At 37.3% G+C, this 23,547-nt stretch overlaps 1 protein-coding gene across 1 annotated transcript in view; it reads right to left on the reverse strand.

The window, feature by feature from the left end:
• Window positions 1-18,006: 18,006 nt before the first annotated feature.
• The window catches only part of LOC129743537 (protein O-mannosyl-transferase Tmtc3), a 604,084-nt gene continuing 598,543 nt past the window's right edge, over window positions 18,007-23,547 (reverse strand). Inside the window, exon 12 of the mRNA XM_055735575.1 lies at window positions 18,007-20,646. Within this exon, the coding sequence (XP_055591550.1) occupies window positions 19,582-20,646 (1,065 nt within the window). The 3' untranslated portion in view covers window positions 18,007-19,581. The remainder of the gene's footprint in view (window positions 20,647-23,547) is intronic.

The raw sequence follows: 23,547 nt of genomic DNA on the forward strand, positions 1-23,547 counted from the left end.
GTTTTAACGAGTTTTCTTGATCATATTTAAAAGATACAAAACATCTTCTGAATTTCTGTGTTTCTTGGTTTAGATTTCTTCGCCGTCCAAAAAAACAACATCGCGATCCTTAATGTGGTAAGGCCGAACAGCAATCAAAATCGAAAGATGGGTAATGATGCTGCATAAATCAAAGGGCTCAATTTTTTAAAACATTTAAGGGTAATACGGTAAAAACTACGGTAAAAAATCGAATTAAATTTCTTTTTCAAGTTTAATTAGTATAAAGTTCAGGAAAATGTTTAGTAAGGCTTCCGCTTTTAGAAATCCGAATTCCCGGGACTTACGCTAACCCGTGCCATCAGATTTTGTACAGCCACCTTGTCCACCTTCTTCGCCGCAGAAAGCCAGTTTGCCTTGAACTGCTGTTCGTCCTTAGCAGTTTTTTGGTCTTCTTTAGGTTCCGCTTGACAATAGCCTAGTATTTTTCAATTGGGCGGAGCTCTGGCGTATTGGAAGGGTTCTTGTCCTTGGGAGCCACCTGCACGTTGTTGGCGGCGTACCATCTAAATATCTGCTACCTTTCCCCTTCCTTTTGCCGTATAAAACTCCTGTCCCGGAAGCTGCTTGTAGTCGGCTTTGACGTAGGTTTCGTCGTCCATTACCACGCAGTCAAACTTCGTCAGCATCGTCGTGTACAGCCTCCGGGATCGCGCTTTGGCCGTCGTATTTTGTTTATCATCGCGATTTGGAGTCACTACCTTCTTGTAAGTCGATAGTCCGGCTCGTTTTTTGGATCGATGCACGGTTTGTTGACGATACACCCAGCTTATTTGCGGCATCTCGGAGAGAGAGGATAGGGTTTTGCTTGAAACTACCGGCAACTGTCTTTGTCGTCTCAGCGGCTTCCGGTTTTCGATTTCCCCCCGATCCAGACTTCTTGGCTGTCGACAAACGTTCCCCAAACACTTTAATTACATTTGTAACGGTTGATTTGGCAATTTTAGCGATTTTGCCAGCTTTGCGTGCGAGTAGCTCGGATTTTCGCGATGGGCGAGAAAAATTTTGATACGCTGCTCTTCTTCCTTGGACGGCATTTTGACAACTGAAGAGTGAAGTCCAACATCAAAAAAGGAGCAACATTCTACACACACACACACACACACACACACACACACACACACCTTCAAAATGAGGGGTGTTCAGGTTTTTTAAATGCTAAATTGAAATAAATACGTCAAGTTGATATTGACCAAATTTTGACCGTATCACCCTTTACTAATAAAATGTTATCGTCAAAATCAAATGAAATGTTTCCTCTATCAATTCCCTAGGCACTATTCTCCTTTAACTTTTTCCTTCAAACTTTATCATTTGATCAGGTTTCTAGCCTTTTGTTCTGGACTGGCTTTAGAAAATGTCCCTATTTTTTAAATACTAAAAATTTACCTCAAACTACAACAAAAACTTCACCAAAACTTTATATTTAGCAAGGAAAAAAGTTGAACTCTCACAAAAATCAACCTGTATCTATTCGCTTCTATTTGCTTTGATTTCATCAGGAAGGGTGTTTTTTGCGAGCTTTCGAAAAAAATGAAATTTCATGATTTGGAAATTACATTTGCACTTGCATTTAAAATTTGAAATATCAAATTTTTTCCCAATTTGAAATTCAACTTAAAGGTTTTGAAACGTAGAAAAAAGTTTTGAGATATTTTAACTGTAGGCGTAGTTATTGCTGATTATTTGGGAAAAAAACGTATATGTTGCAACTTACCTCTTTTTCTTAGTAGGGTGAAAATCGCATGTTTTTGTTAGATTCGAAAGAAAATGGTGAAACCAATAATTTTACTGACTACGTCAATTTGTAGTCCCATCAACCTTAAACATTTTTTTAAAATGAACCTCATAGATAGATATTCATAAAATGTCAAAATTGTTTTTTGGATTGCTTTTGACAAAATCCAAACTTAAAATCTCTCAATTGTCCTTGAAAGTACCTACCCTGATAAGGTATACTCACCTACTCATAGGAATTATATAAAGTTATATAAAGGCTTTCTTTCAGTTCCAACTGCAAAAAAAAAATGTATCATGATTTCACTTTTTTTTCAATAATTTTGTGAGTGTGTGTCTTTTGTTTATTTTTCCGTTTTTCTTTAAATAGACTTACAATTTTTTTGTTCTCATTCTTATCATTTTTCAACTTAAGTACAAATATTGTATCTTTTCTTTTTGTTTTTTTTTGCTAAATATATATATACTTGTTTTTATTTCTTCTTCTTTTTTTTTAGGATGAGCATTCCTTTGGAATAGGCAGGGCTCCATAATGTTCTCTTTTACGTTTCTCGCTCGCTCTGTTATCAGTTTTTTTTTCGCGGTAATGATAAAAAGCATTCATAATAATAACCGTAATGGTACACTCATTGCGCTTTAAATTGCTCGCAAAAATTCTTGTTCTTCGTTTCCAAAATAATTTGTTTGTCTCCTAATGTTGGGTGTTGGGATTCAACAACATAAGTTATAAAAAATAATAGTATTCTCTTCTATTGGTTGCAGGCAAAGGGACACCGAAACATCATTGTATCGCTAGTAATTTTAACGTGGGAATGTCTTCTACTGATATTTATCGAATCAATCGGAGGCCAATTGGGAAAATTTATCTTAAATGGGCTGCAAATATTTGCCGATGGAATCGACCGAGCGAAATTTCCGACGACTTTATTTTGGTGTTTTCCAACTCTCATTAAATGGAATGGCTGTGAAGAGTGGGTGGAATTCTTAAACTTCATGCTGAAGCGAGTCATCTCAGCGCCCATTATCATCCGGTCGATTTGCTGATTGAATTTGGTTGTTTGTTCTTTTTTCTTCCTTGTTGCTGAATAGCCGTTTCCTACAACGCGTTATGAATTGCGTCAATGGAGACGCGTGGTTGCTTTTTTTTTATAATTTCTCATTCATTTCTTACGGTCGGTTGGTAAACGCCTAGAGTTAGACACTTGCTTTGATGTGCCTACTATTTTTCGTTCTCGAGCAAGTGAGGAGAAGGTTTACTTTTAAAAGAATATCTTGTAAATGGAGGAACACGGTTGCTTACTAAGAGTATTCAGAAGTATACAGTTAATGATATTTGCTACCCATTGATGTTCTAAAATTAAAGGTCCATCACCCAAAGCAACAATTTCTAAGTACTAACGCGCAATATAAGTTTCAAACTTAGTTCTTAGCTAAAATATTCCTTTAAGTTTATGCAGTTAAGTAAGGTTTCGGTTGATCGCTTAAATGTGCACCTGTTGTTTGCGGAAAACAATCGTTAGCGTTGTCTGAATCACTTTTCACTACTCATCCATACACAGACATTACAATTCGTTAAGCACTTTAGTTTCCAAAAATTTCAACTCTACTAACACAAAAAGCTATTATTTCTCCTGTTGTAGTTTTTAATTTATACTTTTCCTTCATTTTTCATACAAAAAAAAAACCGTTATCAACAAGAGATTCGTACACATGGATAAACGAAACTAAACACTGACAATCACATTTTCCTCTATTCGGGTCAATTTGCAGTTCTCCCTTCGGTTTTGTTCGTCTTGTTCTGTCTTATAAAAAATCCTAACAATATCATCTAGCAAATATCCAGTGTCCAGTGTTTTTTTTATTCTTTTCAGTTAAATCTAGGTGTCTTTCTATTCAGTTTTCATATTTTTTGTTACCTTTTTTTAGATTTACAATAAGGGTCTACTTCATATATTTACATGCACTTAAACAAATTATCGCTAACAGAGTTTAGTTCAATCTCTTCTTGGATTTTTAAACCCTTTAACTTTCTCTCTTTTCTTACAATTTTCTCAGTTCTTAACACTTTTGCAAAACACATTCAATCTTAGAAAAATATATGGATATAGTTTTTTTTTGGGTTTTTAATAATTTTACTATTAAAATCTTGCCACATCTTTCCGATTTACAGTTCCGTTTAGGTTTTTTTTCTTCTTCTTTGAATACATTTTTTTTATAAACTCTCCTTTTTTCTAAGAAAACATCTCATCATGTGCTTTCCCCCTATTTTTAGGTGGATTTTTGAATCCAAATGCTTTTGCAAACTTTAACTAACAATCACTTAGGCATTCGTAAACATTCACACTATTTTTGGAGACTCGCTTTTTTCACTGAAGGAACGTTCAAAGTGCTGCTCATTTGAAGAAATATTTGAAAATTATCTGAAAATTGAACACAAATGAAAAAAAGCAAAAAATCCTTTGCTTGAAGGATGATTTTTTACATTTCAAATCAAGTTACAGTTTCTTGCTTATCTATAATTTTCATTTTAATTGTTCGTATTAAAAATTATAAATAGTTAATGAAGCATATTTTATGGATTAATCCATGCCATTTAATTAAATAAAAAAAAAAGATTTTTTGATTAGCATATCTTTAGAAAATAAATGTCAATCTCAAAATTGATGGAATTCTTCATAAGCCATTTTGAAAATGCACACTGAAAATACAGGGGAACCCAATTTTTGGTGTCCTTGTTTAAAACAGATTTCGTAAGAACTTGGAGCTTTGAATTTGAGTTACTGTGTAAATACAATATTTTTCTCTTCCTCAGAAGCCATATTCCCGGCAATTTTTCTCGGTTGCTGTGAGATATGGCTGACTGCCCTCCTAACCGTATTCATTATGCTTCAGACGATTAGCATCCCTCGTCAGGCGTCAGACGTTTGCTTTTCGTTCCACGAGTTTTCCTCGAGCCGACTATCCCTACGAGGCAACAACCCGTTTGGAAAGATAGTAAAGATGAATTACCAGGCCACAAGAGATTTTCCTCTTGCTGAAGTTTTACATTGGCTATCTTGCCAGGTTTTCTGATAAAAATAGCAGTCATATTTTTAAATGACACAGGAAAATCTACTGCAGGTTCTTCAATTTATTAAGAAAAATGGTGACCCGTGTTGGATTCGAATGTTAAGAGTGAAATTGGCAGTCAGTTGGTCACGGTACAGTAAGTTCACAGTTGTTTAAAGTGCAACTGTAGTCTGAAACATCAAGTCCCCCAGGCGAGTACGCCAGCACACCCGGCATAATTTGCCTGCTCTACCAGGCGAGTATGCTAGCTCTCCCAGGCAAGTACGCCAGCTTCCCAGGCGATTACATCAGCACACCAGGCATAATTTGCCAGCTCTCCCAGGCGAGTACGCCAGCTCTCCCAGGCGAGCACGCCAGCTTCCCAGGCGAATACATCAGCACACCCGGCACAATTTGCCAGCTCTCCCAGGCGAGAACGCCAGCTCTCCCAGGCGAGTACGCCAGCTTCCCAGGCGAGTACGCCAGCACACCCGGCAGAATTTGCCAGATTTCCCAGAAGAGTATACCAGCTCTCCCAGGCGAGTATGCCAGCTTCCCAGGCGAGTACATCAGCACACCCGGCATAATTTGCCAGCTCTTCCAGGTGAGTACGCCAGCTCTCCCAGGCGAGTACAGCAGCTCCCCCAGGAGAGTACGCCAGCTTCCCAGGAGAGTACATCAGCACACCCGGCATAACTTGCCAGCCCTCTTAGGCGAGTACGCCAGCTCCCCCAGGAGAGTACGCCAGCACACCAGGCAGAATTTGCCAGTTCCCCAGGCGAGTACGCCGTCACACCCAGCAGAATTAGCCAGCTTTCTAGGCGAGTACACCAGCTCTCCCAGGCGAGTACATCAGCACACCCGGCATAATTTGCCAGCTCCCCCAGGCGAGTACGCCAGCTTCCCAGGCGAGTACGCCAGCTCCCCCAGGAGAGTACGCCAGCTCCCCCAGGAGAGTACGCCAGCACACCAGGCAGAATTTGCCAGTTCCCCAGGCGAGTACGCCGTCACACCCAGCAGAATTAGCCAGCTTTCTAGGCGAGTACACCAGCTCTCCCAGGCGAGTACATCAGCACACCCGGCATAATTTGCCAGCTCCCCCAGGCGAGTACGCCAGCTTCCCAGGCGAGTACGCCAGCTCCCCCAGGAGAGTACGCCAGCTTCCCAGGAGAGTACATCAGCACACCCGGCATAATTTGCCAGCTCCCCCAGGCGAGTACGCCAGCTCCCCCAGGCGAGTACGCCAGCTCCCCCAGGCGAGTACGCCAGCTCCCCAGGCGAGTACGCCAGCTCCCCCAGGAGAGTACGCCAGCACACCCGGCATAATTTGCCAGCTCCCCCAGGCGAGTACGCCAGCTCCCCCAGGCGAGTACGCCAGCTTCCCAGGCGAGTACGCCAGCTCCCCCAGGCGAGTACGCCAGCTCTCCCAGGCGAGTACGCCAGCTTCCCAGGCGAGTACATCAGCACACCCGGCATAATTTGCCAGCTCTCCCAGGCGAGTACGCCAGCTCTCCCAGGCGAGTACGCCAGCTTCCCCGGCGAGTACGCCAGCACACCCGGCAGAATATACCCCCCAGGTGAGTACGCCAGCTCTCCCAGGCGAGTACGCCAGCTTCCCAGACGAGTACGCCAGCACACCCAGCAGAATATGCTCCCCCAGGCGACCTCACCAACTTGTCCGGCAGAAATAACACGTCCCCCTGCGGTCTCGCCAGGGCACCCGATAGAATGTGCCAACTCATCCGGCAGATAAGCCAGCTCTTACTAAGATAAAATCGCCAGTTATAGCCCAGTCGAAAATGCCAAGACAGGCGGAAATACCAGCACCAATAAGGCGGAGGAAACGCCAGCACTAACACAGGCTTAAGCGCCAGCATTAACACAATCTTTTAGGTGGAGAACAAACACGTTGGGTTAGGTAATAAGAAGTAATACGAATTTAAGTCAGTCAGTTAAGTCAGTTGTTGAACATTCAAAGCAAATAGCGATGCATGCATGGTGAATCTGTATGATAGTATTGAGTCAACACCGATGGACCCACGTTATGCTGAAATTATCAAAAATTACTCTTTTAGACAACTAGGTATATATTTTCACTAATGATCGGCAGCACTCTACGTTTAATAAATTTTTAAACAGAAGGCTGGAATAGCTAAACGATATCATTATGCCATCAAAACTTGTTTTGAAAAGTTGGCTAAACGAGGTATCATTAAGGTTTCAGTGAGAGACTTGAGATAATCGAGCGAGATATCCGCATATGAGAAATGAGACCCAAATTTTGGCATTTTACCACTTTTATTCGGGCAAAATAATACTAAATTACAAAATAAGGTGTTATTATGCCATTAAAGTCTGCTCAGGCATCGAAATAAATCCTTTGAAACTAAACCCCGTGTATTGAGTCACAAGATGTAAAAAGAAGAAAATTAAAAGATGAAATAAAAAAGCGAGGTATTTTAGCCACTGAAAATATGAAATTTTCGAAAAAAAATATTAAAAAAAATTCCTCAACGATTAAGTTTTTGACAGAACAAAAGTTGCTTGTTATTAAAAAATAACTTTACTTCTGTGAATTTTTCTGCGGGAAATAACTTGGGGCGAGAGGGTCTAAAGCTGATAAAAGATTTTACTTTGAAACTCAATTAAAATTATCGCACAGCTACAACTGTCCAGCTTACTTTAAAAGTTTTGGGACGTTAAATAACAGTTCACACTCATGTATATGAAATATGTTATATGAATTCGAACTCAACTATTTTACTTCCATCTCAACCAGAAGTAGGTATAATTATCGCAAAATTTAATGCATTACTTCTCGTGTGTAGGTAATAGTTTTATTCCACACTAAAGACTCATTTAATCTAACGCAAATTGCGTAAAAGCTTTCGGTATAATGCCATTTCCTTTGATCTTGGCAAACGAACAGAAAAAAACACCCAGAAAAATTATACGTGCTCCAGCAATAATGACATTCTCCGCCGTAATATGATTATTTCCCTCCGCTATTTTCACGCTTCCGCCCCCGAAAAAAAACAACAACAACATCAACGTCATCAAAAATCCTCCGGGAGAAATTTTCACATTAACCGAAGCTTTCATCACCCGATCCCCTTCCGGTTGTTGGTCCTCCGGTTTCCCTTCCTGGAACAAATGGGGAAGGAAAAAAAAATATCATTGAAATCATCATCAGCTGGGAGAAAGGCTCCATCAATCCCATTAATGAGCACCGAAACATACACAAAATGACTGTAGGCACGTCAGGCATCCATGTCCTTCTTCGAAAAAACGGGGGCCGGAGGAAGGCTGACTGACAACCCAATCTGAGCTGTACCCCGACGAAAAATCGGTGGATCTATCTGTTACATCAGAATGGATGAGGGAAGGAAGCAAACCGGCCGGCCGCGGGAAGGGTCACTCATTACACACATGACATGGTTCAGCTCGGAAGCTGCGTGGAGCAGCCGGGAAATTCGGGGGAAAGCTCGAGGATGGCAACGGCTCATTATAGGCACCCCCATTTACGGATTTTGTGTTTCTTTCGGGGCCCTCCTAGCGACGGACAAACGGATCCGGAACAATACCGAACGTATGGAAACTTCGTCCGCCATCATCAGCGGCCCGCATTTTGGACCAAATTGTGTCCAATGTCCGTCCCAAGTCATTATCGTTATCCGACACGCTTGTTTGCTGCCATTGAGCTTCCCCCCAATTTCCCGTGGATTTCCTTCTGCCCCGAAATTTTCCTACTTCCGGGGACTTGGGAGGCTCAGCTCCGAATAGTCTCGATAGCCCACCCCACCCTTGGAAAAACATCATTCGTGAATGCCCTGTGTTTTTGGAGAATTGATGAGATGGAATGAGGATAAGAGTAAGAGGATGGTGGGCAGTGATGTTATTTATCCTTATTTTTGTTCTTGTTGTTTCTCGTGTCGGCTCATTACAGCAGCCACGCAAATCTGGACCAGCCATTTCCCTACCTCCGCACTCTGATGGATCCGCCATGTTCTTATTCTGGGACATTCGTTGCTTGCTTGCTTGCTAACGGGCCAAGGATCATTGGATCTGGATAGGTTTTCTCGGTTCTGACCTGAATGACGCACACGATACATTTGTTTGGATAACGGTTGGAAGCCTTCGTGTATTAATTTCATTGAATGATGCGTTCTGAAAACATCATTTTTTTCGAGAGACACGTGGCTGCAACTGAGAACATTTTGAACATCGAGAGAGCCATTTGGTCCTTCGAACCGGATCTCCGACTAGCTAAGCGAAACATTTCGCGAAGCTGAAAACGCTCGGTTCAGGATAATAACATTACATAACTTGGGAAGCTAAAACATATTGGTCTCGTCAATAATTTCTTCTTGATAATCTGCTTATTTGAATTTTCGTAATTTGTATCATTTTTTATACATGCAGTATTTCATTGTTGCAATGTAACCTGGCAGCTATCTTTTTACATAGTAGATCAAGCAACCTAAAGCTGTAAAATGAAACATTTTGTATTCAGGATTTGTTGATGTACGATGCAGATGCCAAAATAGGGTTTAAAACAAGAATTATTATTTTGGAAATCTTGGTGAGGGAATCTGAATTCTCTGTGCCCGAATCTTGTTATAAAATCTGGTTCAGGATTTAATGCCTAAAATTAAGAATAATGTGATCAAATCTAATGTTCTACGTCCGTCTTGGTACATCTTTGTACATGAAAATTTACAAATTTTTTAAGGTTATGGTAAGCTTAAGAGAAACATGATGAAAAACATAAACCGTTAATTTCATGAATTTTTCAAAAATGATACAATGGCTCACCGACGGGACTTGAACCCGCAATTTCCGCTCCAGTACAACGGCACGTTAGCCAGTTACACCACGGTAAACGTGACGAAACAAACCCCAGTATGCGTAGTAGTCGAGCTCCATCGGTCGTCCACTCTGTGTAACTGGTCTGCTCGGAACCTTGGGTAGCACTAATTGCTTCTAAATTTGACCGTAAGTAGCGGTAAGCCAGATATATGGGAGCTATTAAGCAAACACTAGCAACACTCCATAGAAGAGTTAAGAATAGCTAGGGAGCTTTTGGAAAGCCTTTGAAAACGGCCATACATTTGTCCTAACTACAAAACGTCAAATATTTACCTGGCATCGCAGATCGACCATGTGTGCGTTTGGCTAAAACAGATCCCGGCAACGATACAGGATTTGTCTATGTATCGTGTGACCAACATCTTTCAACTAAGTGTTGGTGAATCTCGTTTTGAAGCTTTTTTCCTCAGATTCAAGTTTTTTTAGCTTGAGAGCAAAGGAGATGAAAGCTTAACACGTTAATCGCCATTGCCCCCATATTCGGGTGACGGGTGTATTTCCTGGGGAGCCCTGTCACATCAATAATGGGTGACGCTCTCTTACTCAAGTTGGCCGCTCAGTTTAGCCACATGTTGCAAATCTGAGCATTCTCCCTCTTTTCTTTCTCGCTCCCAGAATTTCTTTGGGCCCGGCTAGTGAAACTATCAAAATGAGCGTGGCGACGAATGTGCTTAATCTGAGGAAAAAATCTGACAAAAAAAGCCTCAATCTGAGAGATGTGCTACACACGGATTGTATATCGTTGCCGGGATCTGGACTAAAATCTCGAGTCGATGTGTGGTGTGGTGATAGAAAAAACAACGGAGAGAGAGAGAGAGATCAAAAGAGGGCAAAGAACACATGCGAACAGAGATGCCAATTTGCCTGATTTTTTAGGATTTGCCTGATTATTGGAGGTCCGTCCTGATAACCTGATAAACCTTCGTTTTTCTTGATTTTAAGGAAAAGTCTTAATTTCTCTGATTTCTGAAATTTTACGAAAAAATAATGTTTCATTTTGCAGAACGATTCAGGGTTGACCGGGGTTATTCCCCGGTAGTTTATATTCAATTCATTCAATTGTTAAGTTAATTATTATGACCTGCTACTAAATCATGTCATTTCAGTCGTTAACAAATTTTATGTTTCTGAGAGATAGAAATCGGTTTAGATGCGTTAAAACATTTGATTCCCTCATCAAGGTAAAATAAGTTAAAATGTTATTTTCAATACATTAATTAATTTTATGCTCAAATTGATTTGATATGCAGTTGTGCTTGAAAATGATATCACTCACGTCCAGAGGAGTGTTCATTAGGTCGCTGCAAGCTTTGTATAGGAATTTAATAAAATTTATAAATTTTTGCACATCTCATAACATTTTTGGGTTGAATCAAATTTCAGAAAAAGCAATGGAATGTTCAGAGGTCCTTAATTAGCCTAACGAGTTTTAATTTTGTATGGAAATTTAAATGGAAGAAATAAAAACTAAGCATTAAATAAAATTCTACTTAGCATTATTCCATTCTTGGGTATATTATATAGTCGAAATTCGGCAACATTGTGCTTTCAATCATTTTAAGCACCGAAAAAACGAACCTTTTTGAAAATTCCACATTTTAATTCAACGAAGGTAGGCGTTAAAAGAACTTATATTTTTTTTACCCATGTTCAAAAAATGACCATATTTATTAATTTTTAACTCTTTCCAACAAAATTTAAAAGCTAAAAAAAATCTCCATTTTAAATGTCATGAGTTTTAATGTCGAAATCAGTTGATTTTCGCTTTTAAAACGCCCTATAATGGAACTGGAATTGCAATAAGTGTCTCAAATTTTATTAAATGTTTTTGATCTTTTTATTTCTAGCACGTTTATCTAAGCCAATGTACGAATTTCATGTACTTTTGCTAAGGAAGGATAAGGATTATCAGTTTAAAAATGGAAATCAGATTTATTTTGAAATGACCACACCAGAGCCGATTTTTATGGTAAAATTATAGCATATCTTGCTCTCACACCCGGAAAGTCAAATTTGTTTTTTGACTTTTTTAAAAGCACAATAATGTCAAGATTTTAAAAAGAAATCAATTGTTAGCCAAAATGCTCTCATTTGAAAAAAGAGCCATCGTTTGGATCTTAAAAAAGACAAAATAACCTTCGACAACCATGTTTGAAAATTGTTGCTCTCAATTTTTGCTGTGAATCACCTTGCGTCAAGCAAAATGAGGGCAATTCTGGCTGCCGAGACGTAGAACTTCGCTGAATTCGCTACAATTTTTTAGTAAAAGTCCGTTTAAAAATATGATAAAGATAAGCTCTTATATAGGGACAACCCAAGCTGACTTTCATGGCAAAATTATATCATTTTTCCCGAAAAAGGAGGTTCAATAGACCGCTGCAAGCTTTGTATGAAAATTTCAAGCTTAAACATTTTAACACCTTCAATATCCTTTGAAGCACTACAAATTTTGGAAGCGATTCATTCAGTCCTGAATTAGCGCACAAGTTTTAATTTTATATGGAAATTTGAATGGGAAATCAAAACTTTTCATTCAAATATTGCCAGAGATGTACTTACTGAAAGTTAAAAAATAAACCTTTGGATTTAAAATATTCTTTGATTCTTGCACAGTATTTCATGTGAATATACTTTAAACCTTATTTTTACCCTAGAAAGGATATTCGATGCACAAAAGAAATTTTCAAAAGATATTTGTTTGATTTTAGCGTTTTTGAATGCTCATTTAAAGGCTGTTTAACCGTAGGATGAAAATAAGAAATGGCAAAAAACTGCTTTACATAGCCTATAAAATTGTTGACTTATTAAATCTTGACAAAAACATTTCTTGAAATTTTTTAAAGCTCTAGCCAGCAAAACCTGCCATTTTAAATAATTTTCATTGAATTAAGATTTTTTATTTTTATATGGTTATAACTTTACACATGAAAAAATTTGCTTCTTCTCATGTTTGCAAAACATGAAGCTTCAGAATAGGCCAAACTATTCATTAGAGACAAACTTCATTTCAAGCTTATTTGAATTTCTGGATGATTTTATACGCAAACATTTCTTTTTCCATACAAATTTTCATTAAAAAAATTTAAACGCGTCGCGCTATAATTCAGGAATCAACCAAATCATCTCAAATTTTATGCTTGGTGGCCCAGAAGACATCGAAAAAACATGTGTGAACAAAAAGTAATTTTTCTGCAGCGGTCTAGTGGTACTATGCCAAAATTCAGGGTTTACTGAAAGCTTAATGATACTGCGTTTTACCACCATTTTATGATGTATTTTTGAGTTTTTGGTGTTGAGTGAGGTCAAAATTTGACATCGTTCTGCTTTCAATATTCCATGTCTAAGGCTGGCTAAACGAGGTATCAATACACCTTCAGCGAAACCATAATAAGTCAAAATGAAATCCTTTTCTACGAAAATTTAAAATGGATTATTGTCACCTAGTTTAGCCATCAATGTTGTTCGCCAAATACTCTCAAAATCAATTTTTAAAACAGATATCAAAAAATGTTACCTAATTTGGCCATGTCTGAGAAATCAACAGTAAAAAGTTCGCGCACCATGCTGGACTGATTTTTGTTGTTGTTTTCAGCTAAATTTATATTTGAACATTCAAAACAAAAATTGAATTTCAAATCATGCCATCATTAGGATCTCACTTTTCTGCTCTATGAAAATAAATTATGCCTTATTTTAAGTAAGGTATCGTAAAGAATACGAAACCTTATAGTGCTATCGTTCAGCTAAAGCTTGGTTCTTTTAGAAATGGGACACTTTCTCTTGCTAATAGCTCGTTTACTAGTAATCGGACATTCAAAATTTTGACTGCATTTTGTTGCCTGTAAAAAAGAACTACTCGACCTATTTTTTTTCAAATTTTAAAATTCGTGCGTTTTGGAGATGCTTACGATGCAAGAGAAAAAGGAAAAAATAATTTTGCACAATTTCATTCAAAATCCATCATTATCAAATTTATAGCTGACAAAACCGTTGAATATTCGAAAAATTGATGTGTGTGAGTGGTGGAAAAGTATGCAAATACTGTCAAAAATGTCCACAAAGTTCAAATCAAGCATTGGAGTGAAGCATATGATCGGCAACTTCGGCTAAGGGTCATCAGGGAAGTCAAGTCTCATACCAGAATTTTTTATTTTCAATAAGCGAAAAACTAGATCGCTGAAATTTGATTTTTTTTCTCCGATAAGCTGAAAGTGTTGCCTGGTAATGAGTCATTCAAACCTAACCCCAAACAACATTTTTTTGCATATTCCACAGCTCGTAAGCTGTATAGCCGATTCCGAGGTTATGGGACAGATGATTTCTGATGAACGAAAAATCTTATGAAATACCCTGTTTTAAACAAATTCCAGCGTTTGAATCCTATACCATGTCTGCTCATGGCAAGGTCCCGAGTATATTAAAGTATGTACTTGCTGGTTATTTTGTATAAAATATTATGATTTGCCAAGATTCTGCTCCTGTGGGAAAAATCAACTATTTTCAAAACGAAAACTATTGTTTTCATTGTTTTTAAAAGCCTAAAAAGAGTAATCTTTTATGTACCCTTCGCAACCTACGATCTAGACTAACTGATTCTACTTTAAGTTCAATCTTATGATGGTTTTACTTCGTTATTGCAAGATTTTGCTAGCAAAAATTCCATTAAAACGCTCAAAAATTGGCTTAAAAATAATCAAATTTGTTAATTTCTGAACAGCTTTTTCCACTAAATTGCTCTCAGTTTCTTTTAAAAGAGAAGTATTGGTCCGAAAAGTAGCAGAAATTGAAGGAGAAGGATGTAGCCACCTAAAATACAGATTAGACGAAGTATGAGTTTGAAAAACTGATCGATATCATGACTGAAAAAAGTGTGCGCTAGCCGATGGGAGGTACCAGGAATAAAGTAGAATTTATTCTTACGAAAAAGCAATAAATATTTTTTTTTTGATTTTTTCATGAATTACCATAAGATTACCTTCATTTCCTTCATAGGAAGTTTTTAGATCAAACGAAAAGTTTTTGAAATATACGCATTCGTAACTGTCCCATTTCTAAAAGAACTAAGCTTTATCGATGCTTTACTTTGGTATTGATTGACCAGCCTCTTTTAATATATTGCAAAAAAAAAGTTGCTAAACAAAATATTTTCAAGGAATCTATGGTATTTCAATTTTAGAAGAAAAAATTTGGCATTACAAACTTTTCAAGTTTTATGTAAAAAAAATTAACGTTTCTTGTCCAAATTAAAGAATTTAGATTAAAAAAAAATAGCGAATTGACTATCATTTCAAATATTTCAATATTTTGATAATTTTTTTTAAAAAGAAAAATACAAAAAGTTTTTTAAAGAAAAGGTTTTCAAATTATCAATTTCTTCAATTCAACAATCGAAAGTTTTCAAAAAATACCACCATTATAAGAAATACTAAAAATACTGACATGGAAATGGTATCACCTTCTGTATTTGAGATTTTTTCAAATTTTCGATCCAAATTTACTAGATTTTTTTTAATTTGTTGAATGCCGTCAACTGGGGCATCATGCAACACTTTGCAACTTCAGTGGCGTCTAAAATCTTAATTGGACATCAAATTGCTGAAATCTGAAAAAGTACTGGTTTCGCCATTTATTTTGAATTTTCCACCCTTGTAAGAAAAAGAGGTAAGTTGCAACAAACTTTGATTTAAATAAAAAATTAAATGAAAACGTATGAAAATTTATAGTTTTTGATATATTTGTGATGTCATAACGCATAAACCACCAATTTTTGGTATTGTTCGAAATTTTTTTTACTTTTTTGTCAAAAATGTTTTCAAAGAAAATTCTTGAGGGTGTTGCATACTTTTAGGGGTAAAAATACTACAAAAAAATCTACTAGCTGAAGTTATAAAAATTAATGTTTGGATGGATGAAATTTTGAAGTTAACCAACGCTTGACGCAAACCAATCATTTTCCAGCATATAGAAACAGAGTTTAAAAGGTGAGTCTTTAATTTGAATTTTTATGCATCTACAGTCCAGACTGGTTACTGAATTATAATCATATTTGTTTAAAAAAATTGCTGATTGTCCGAAAAATATTTTTACATCAACAATGTTGGTATAGGACAATAAAAGTAATGTAAAGTTTGAAGATGATATCCCGCATTTGTGCATCTAACGCTCGATTTCTTAAATTTTCTATGAGAATCAAAATTCTAAAAAAATATTTCAGATTTGTTCCGGACATTGTTACTTTAACTTCTCTGAAAATCTAACGTTTTCTAGTAGACTTTTTTTTACAAATAAAATTCGTAGAACTAACGACAAGTTCAATTTGAGCTGTTCCAAAATTTTTATAAAATTTTCTATTTTACTTCTAAATATTAGAAAACTATAAAAAAAATCAATCATTAAAAGGCGAAATTTAAATTATAATGTAAAATCAAGATTCAAGATTCAAGATTCAAGATTCAAGATTCAAGATTCAAGATTCAAGATTCAAGATTCAAGATTCAAGATTCAAGATTCAAGATTCAAGATTCAAGATTCAAGATTCAAGATTCAAGATTCGAGATTCGAGATTCAAGATTCAAGATTCAAGATTCAAGATTCAAGATTAAAGATTCAAGATTCAAGATTCAAGATTCAAGATTCAAGATTCAAGATTCAAGATTCGAGATTCGAGATTCGAGATTCAAGATTCAAGATTCAAGATTCAAGATTCAAGATTCAAGATTCAAGATTCAAGATTCAAGATTCAAGATTCAAGATTCAAGATTCAAGATTCAAGATTCAAGATTCAAGATTCAAGATTCAAGATTCAAGATTCAAGATTCAAGATTCAAGATTCATGATTCATGATTCAAGATTCAAGATTCAAGATTCAAGATTCAAGATTCAAGATTCAAGATTCAAGATTCAAGATTAAAGATTCAAGATTCAAGATTCAAGATTCAAGATTCAAGATTCAAGATTCAAGATTCAAGATTCAAGATTCAAGATTCAAGATTCAAGATTCAAGATTCGAGATTCGAGATTCAAGATTCAAGATTCAAGATTCAAGATTCAAGATTCAAGATTCAAGATTCAAGATTCAAGATTCAAGATTAAAGATTCAAGATTCAAGATTCATGATTCAAGATTCATGATTCATGATTCAAGATTCAAGATTCTAGATTCAAGATTCATGATTCAAGATTCTAGATTCAAGATTCAAGATTCAAGATTCAAGATTCAAGATTCAAGATTAAAGATTCAAGATTCAAGATTCAAGATTAAAGATTCAAGATTAAAGATTCAAGATTCAAGATTCATGATTCAAGATTCATGATTCATGATTCAAGATTCAAGATTCTAGATTCAAGATTCAAGATTCAAGATTCAAGATTCAAGATTCAAGATTAAAGATTCAAGATTCAAGATTCAAGATTAAAGATTCAAGATTAAAGATTCAAGATTCAAGATTCAAGATTCAAGATTCAAGATTCAAGATTCAAGATTCAAGATTCAAGATTCAAGATTCAAGATTCAAGATTCAAGATTCAAGATTCATGATTCATGATTCAAGATTCAAGATTCAAGATTCAAGATTCAAGATTCAAGATTCAAGATTCAAGATTCAAGATTCAAGATTCAAGATTCAAGATTCAAGATTCAAGATTCAAGATTCAAGATTCAAGATTCAAGATTCAAGATTCAAGATTCAAGATTCAAGATTCAAGATTCAAGATTCAAGATTCGAGATTCGAGATTCAAGATTCAAGATTCAAGATTCAAGATTCAAGATTCAAGATTCAAGATTCAAGATTCAAGATTCAAGATTAAAGATTCAAGATTCAAGATTCATGATTCAAGATTCATGATTCATGATTCAAGATTCAAGATTCTAGATTCAAGATTCATGATTCAAGATTCTAGATTCAAGATTCAAGATTCAAGATTCAAGATTCAAGATTCAAGATTCAAGATTCAAGATTCAAGATTCAAGATTCAAGATTCAAGATTAAAGATTCAAGATTCAAGATTCATGATTCAAGATTCATGATTCATGATTCATGATTCAAGATTCAAGATTCTAGATTCAAGATTCATGATTCAAGATTCGAGATTCAAGATTCAAGATTCAAGATTCAAGATTCAAGATTCAAGATTCAAGATTCAAGATTCAAGATTCAAGATTAAAGATTCAAGATTCAAGATTCATGATTCAAGATTCATGATTCATGATTCAAGATTCAAGATTCTAGATTCAAGATTCATGATTCAAGATTCTAGATTCAAGATTCAAGATTCAAGATTCAACATTAGTCAAAAACTAATCGTGAATCCTTAATGGTGTCCCAGCTAAAAAATGTTAAAATAGAAGGCAGTTTTTAAAATACGGATCTAGACCATAAATGATTACCCGTCCTTGTTCTGCAAAGGATTAAAAAAAATCATTTCGAACTTGATATTAATCCTTCACAAGTATAAGCCTCTTTGGCAAATGTCAACATTACTCCTGTTTATTTGAATTAATGAGCCCTAATACTGCAACTGGGAAAAGTTATCTCAGTCAGGAAAATGGGCTTCTGAGAAAGAAAAAATCAAGTGTTTACACAGTAACTAGTTGAAAATCATCTGCGCAAGGGATATCCCTTGCGATAATTAATCAAAATGGTCGGATAACGAGAACTATGTGAGCAGAAACTTTTAATGACCCCTTCAGTGAACGGAATGTGTGTTCTGTGTGGGTGGACCAAAACTCTCTCGTCCGTGCACCCTCATATCAGTTCTGTGTAAGTTTTTTTTCCCATTTTCATTCAGCAGGTCGTCCAATGCACGCATTTTCCACATTCTAATAGAATAAAGTATCCTCATCAAAACTATCGCCGCCGTATAACCATCATCATTACAATTTTTGCTTCGAAAAAGTTCCACATTCAAACGGTCCGACTCACTCGCTCATTCGCTTGCCTTCAACGTTCAAGTCCTACGACACGGGGAGCAGCCAGCATCATCATCAATCTACTAGCGCGCAACTTCATCATCAGTTCAGTCCCGGACAAGGGGGCGGGGTTATATAGTGTAATGCAGGTTCCAAAATTATTCCAAAAAAGGAAAAAAAACCGTCCTCCCACTCGCACACTGGTCGTTACCCTGGAAAACGAGACCCCACGGGACACGGTGTATTTTTAGGAGATGTTCTGAAGAAAAAAACAGCACCAAACGCTTATTTTTTGAGAAAATTCAGAAGAAAGCGAAGTATTGCTTCAAAATTAGTCATGCAATACCTCCGCTAGACACCCAGCAATGATTTCAATCGAATTTTTTGTTTTTCAATGCCAAAAGACATCCCTCATTCAACGCCTTATAACTTTTTTGCCTAGTAACATACGAAGCTACGGGCTTCAAAGAAGTCTTTCAGCGGAAAATTTCCTTTAGAGAATTTATAAATTGGTACAAAAACTATAAGCAGGCTCGGTTCCACGGAAGAATCAAAAATGATGTTGGTGGTTCAGTTCAAAATATTCAATTTTTCCATACAAACCTTAAAATTCAAAATTACTCATGTAAACGTTTCTTAAAAATTCATGCTTTTTGTTTTATGTCATTAAAACAGTAAATTTTTCAATTGGTTTTACACAGAAAGGCTTTCAAAAAAATCTTTTTGGGGATTTTGGGGACTCTTTGTCCAATTTTGTTTAGTAAAATTAAACCAGGAAAAGCTAACTGGGTTCATGAGAAATTTAGCGCTAGGTACTTTTTTTTCCAATAAAAAGCTTCTAAAAACACACCGTGCATGGGGGTCTCAGTTATTGCACAGACTCTCCTATCTGTACCCAGTACTATTAAGGGGGGGCAGGCGACGAGGTTCAGTCCCTAATTAATTTTGAAACAGTCTAACTTGTAATTGAGAATCTGATGCTATGACATCCCGGATGACGGGTCGTCCATGTCTTTTCCGACTAATTTGGACGTCGACGCAGATGACGACGACGATGATGGGCCAGCCGACGTTGGTCCATTTTGAAGTTGCTGCTGATGATGATGATGGTGGTAGTTTCCCCTTCTCCCCCTCGCCCTAGAAGCATGCTGCTGTTGCTGTTGCTCTAAGTGATTACTGACAATTCGACTGTTTCCACTTAAAGTGCTGCCGCTACTACTCCTACTACTACTTCTGCTATCACTATTACTGATGCTACCATCACTAGTTGTGTCGTCCCGAAATTCGGGTACACTTTCTTGGCGCCGATGCTGATGGCTATCGTTGGCCACCACAGGCGGCAGCTGCGGATCTCGGCGACTGTTGCTCGACGCCGGCAATGAGGCCGCCTTCCGACTGGAAGCATCCACCGATGAAGAAGACGACGACGGCGACGGCGAAGGCGTCTCGGAGATTGAATCGTCTGATTCGATGAATATCGGATCACTGTTGCTTTCTGTTGAACTAATGCTTCTACTAGGGCTGCCACCCTCAGTCGGCGTCGTCGTTGGCCGTCGGGATGCTGCTGCTGCTGCTGCCGTCGCATGAGGTAATGATGTTTCCAGATTATTATGGTTATGACTACTGCTGCTACTACTACTCTGACTATAACTAGAACTAGTTGCTCCGTCGTCACTATTTACACCGGATGTTTCTGCCGCCTCTTCCCCGACAACAGAACTACCACTCTCACTAATTAACGTTGCAGACCCGGGGAGATAATCCTCCACCAGGCCGGACCCGCTTCCGCCAAACTCTCGCGGGTCGAACTCGGCGAAGGCAATCTCCTTCTCCCGGCTGGGGGCGGCCGTCGTCCTCAGTCGCTGGATGCGGGTCTGGACGATCTGCAGATGGCGCAGGATGTAGTCCTCGCCGGGGGCCAGCTGGTGGGCGTGCGAAAGGCAGGACTGGGCCTGGCCCAGTTTGCCCCGCTCCACGTACACCACGCACAGGTTGTGCAGGCCCTGGATGTTGACCGGGTCCAGCTGCAGGATGCGTTTGTAGCACTGAAATGATGGAAAAAAGTTTTAATTTTCGAATATATCTATAAAAGTAGATAATTTATAATTGAAAAAAAGAAAAAGATTGACTCTTATATCTTTTGGTTGTCGAAAAACCGTTACTTTGAGCCCTTTGAGGCACCCCTAAATCTAGCCCGATTGAGCTGACAGTATATTTACAAAATGTATATGGTCGGAATTTGAAACTTGACATGGCCATTTTGGTTGCCCCCCTAGTTTTAATACATTACTAAAGAGAGTCATTTGTTTGAGTTGAACTTACAAAAAATTTAATTGTTAACTTTTCGTTTTTTTCGCTTTCGAAACAATCTATATATATAAAAATTAATTTCTGTCTGTCTATCTGTCTGTCTGTTCCCTATAGACTCGGAAAATACTTAACCGATTTGCGTGAAACTTGGCAGATGGGTGTATTGGAGGCAGAAGAAGGTTCCTACTATGGTTTGAGAACCCTCCCTCTCTTATGAAGGGGGGGAGGGGCCTCCCAAACAAAAGAATTTTTTTTTGCATAACTTGAGAACCAATCAAGCAAATTGTATCATATTTGGCATGGAGTGGTATTTCGGAACGAGGAATATTTCTATGAATATGAGGTACCCATCCCTCCTTTCAGTGGTGTGATAGGAAGGGGGGGAGGGGGGCTACCTTACAATTTTTCATATAACTCGAGAACTAGTCGAGATTTTGGAACCAAATTTCGCATGGGAAGGTATATGGATACGAAAAATATTTCAATGTTTTTTTGAGACCCCTTCCTCTTTCATAATTTTTTACATAACTCAAAAACTAACTAAGCAAATGGAACCAAATTTGTCATGGGAGGGTATTTGGATACGAAAAATATTTCTATGATTATTTGAGAACCCTCCCTCTTTCCAGTAGGAAGATATAAAGGGGGGAGAGGCCTCTTATAATTTTTTACATAACTTAAAAACTAATCAGACAAATGGAACCAAATTTGGTACGGGAGGGTATTTGGACACGTTAAATATTTCTATGATTATTTCAGATCCCTCCCTCTTTTCAGTAGAAACATATACAGGGGATAGGAGACCTCTTTATATTTTTTTCAATAACTGACGAACTAATTAAGCAAATGGAACCAAATTCGGCATAGAAGAGTATTTGGGAACGAGACATGTTCTAATGGTTGTTTGAAACTTCTTCCTTCTTCCAGTGGAGTTCTCCCTAGAGAGAGGGGAGTTTCATAAAATTTTTACTGCATAACTCGAGAACTACAACAGCAAATGGAACTAAATTTGGTATGGATCGATATTTGGGCACGGAATTTTGGAGGTGAATGAAAAGGGGGAGGAGGGGTCTCCCTTACAGTTTTCAGTATAACTGGGAGCTGATCAAGCAAATGGAACCAAATTTACCGGATACGAGAAATTTTTCTATGATAAATTGAAGCCTCATCATTATTTCAGCGGAAAGATATAGATAAAGGCGGAAAGCGGGGCTTCCATACAAATGCATTTTTGCATAACTCGAGAATTATTCGAGCTGATGAAACTAAATTTGGCATCATAAGAACATCGTATGAAAATTGAAAGAATTTCATAAGACTCTTATGAAAAATTAGTTTGGACGCAAAAAAGTGGTTCATAAGATGTATCTTATGAAATTTATAATAAGATTTCCTCTGAGTGTATGATTATTAAAGATCACGACCACCATTCAGCAGGAGTTGATGGGTGGGGGCTTTCTTATAAGTTTCTTAGCATAAATTCAGAACATATCAAGCAGAAATAACCATTTTTTATAAGTTATATTGTATGCGAATTTTACACTCTCCTTGCTCAGGGCGAAGCTTAAAGAAACAGATCAAAATTTTCAGATCATTTACACAAATTTAAAGATCAAGATTCAAAACATTAGTTTAAGTCATCTTCGTATTGTAATTTAATACTCCAGCTGCAGCTCTCATTTTATAGCGGTTGCTTTTGAATTATGTTATAATTTGATTTTTAAAAAAATGCCAACAAAGCAATAAAAATTATAATAGTTTCTGAAATTATCATTTGTTTTTGAAAGGTGTAGCACACCGGGTCAGCTAGTACTAAATAAAAGTATGCCTTACAGTAAAATGCAGCTCTTTCTGGCCTGTCAGCTGAAGCTATAACTATCTTACGATTCATTATAAGTGTTTATTGGTGGCACAAACTTTAATATGCTTAAAAATAAGATTGTATATATTTTTTGTTCAAACACGAATGTCAAAATGAAGGCGAAATGTCTTTAATCTTTAGTGTCTTAAATTGATTCGAACGTAGCTTCAAAACAAAAACATGAGCCGGAATTGCCACTTAGAGACTCTACGAAAGTTTCGGTAGAACCGTGGCTTAAAGGACGAACACGAAATTATTGCGACACCGAAAATGTCATGCCAATTTTCTTATAATGTTTAGAATCAAACCAAAATTTCAGGGTTGTTTTGTACATATATTTACTTCAAAAATCAAAAGAAAAGTTATAAGATGCAGCCTTGAATGTAAAATGAACGCATTTTCGCTTGATGCCCTCCATCAAAGTCTTTACAGTGTCATCCGGGACCAGTTTCTCAGTTTTTTTTTCCAATTTTTAACACGTCTTTCTCGTCTTTGACTGTCTTCTTGCTCCTACGAAGTTCCCGCTTCAATATTGCCCAGTAGTGCTCCAGCGGGTGCAGCTCCTGACAGTTTGGCGGGTTCATGTCCTTTGGAACAAAACGGACAGAGTTGGCCTCATATCACTCCAGGACATTCTTAGAATAGTGACATGATGTCAAATCTGGCCAAAATAGTGGAGCTTCGTCGTGCTGCGGCAAAAGGCGCTTCTCGAGGCACTCAGATGTGTAGATTTACATTTAGGGCATTTACTGTGCCCTTTGTCACGAAAGGCTCA

The sequence above is a fragment of the Uranotaenia lowii genome, chromosome 2, assembly GCF_029784155.1.
Source record: "Uranotaenia lowii strain MFRU-FL chromosome 2, ASM2978415v1, whole genome shotgun sequence".
Classification (NCBI taxonomy): domain Eukaryota; kingdom Metazoa; phylum Arthropoda; class Insecta; order Diptera; family Culicidae; genus Uranotaenia; species Uranotaenia lowii.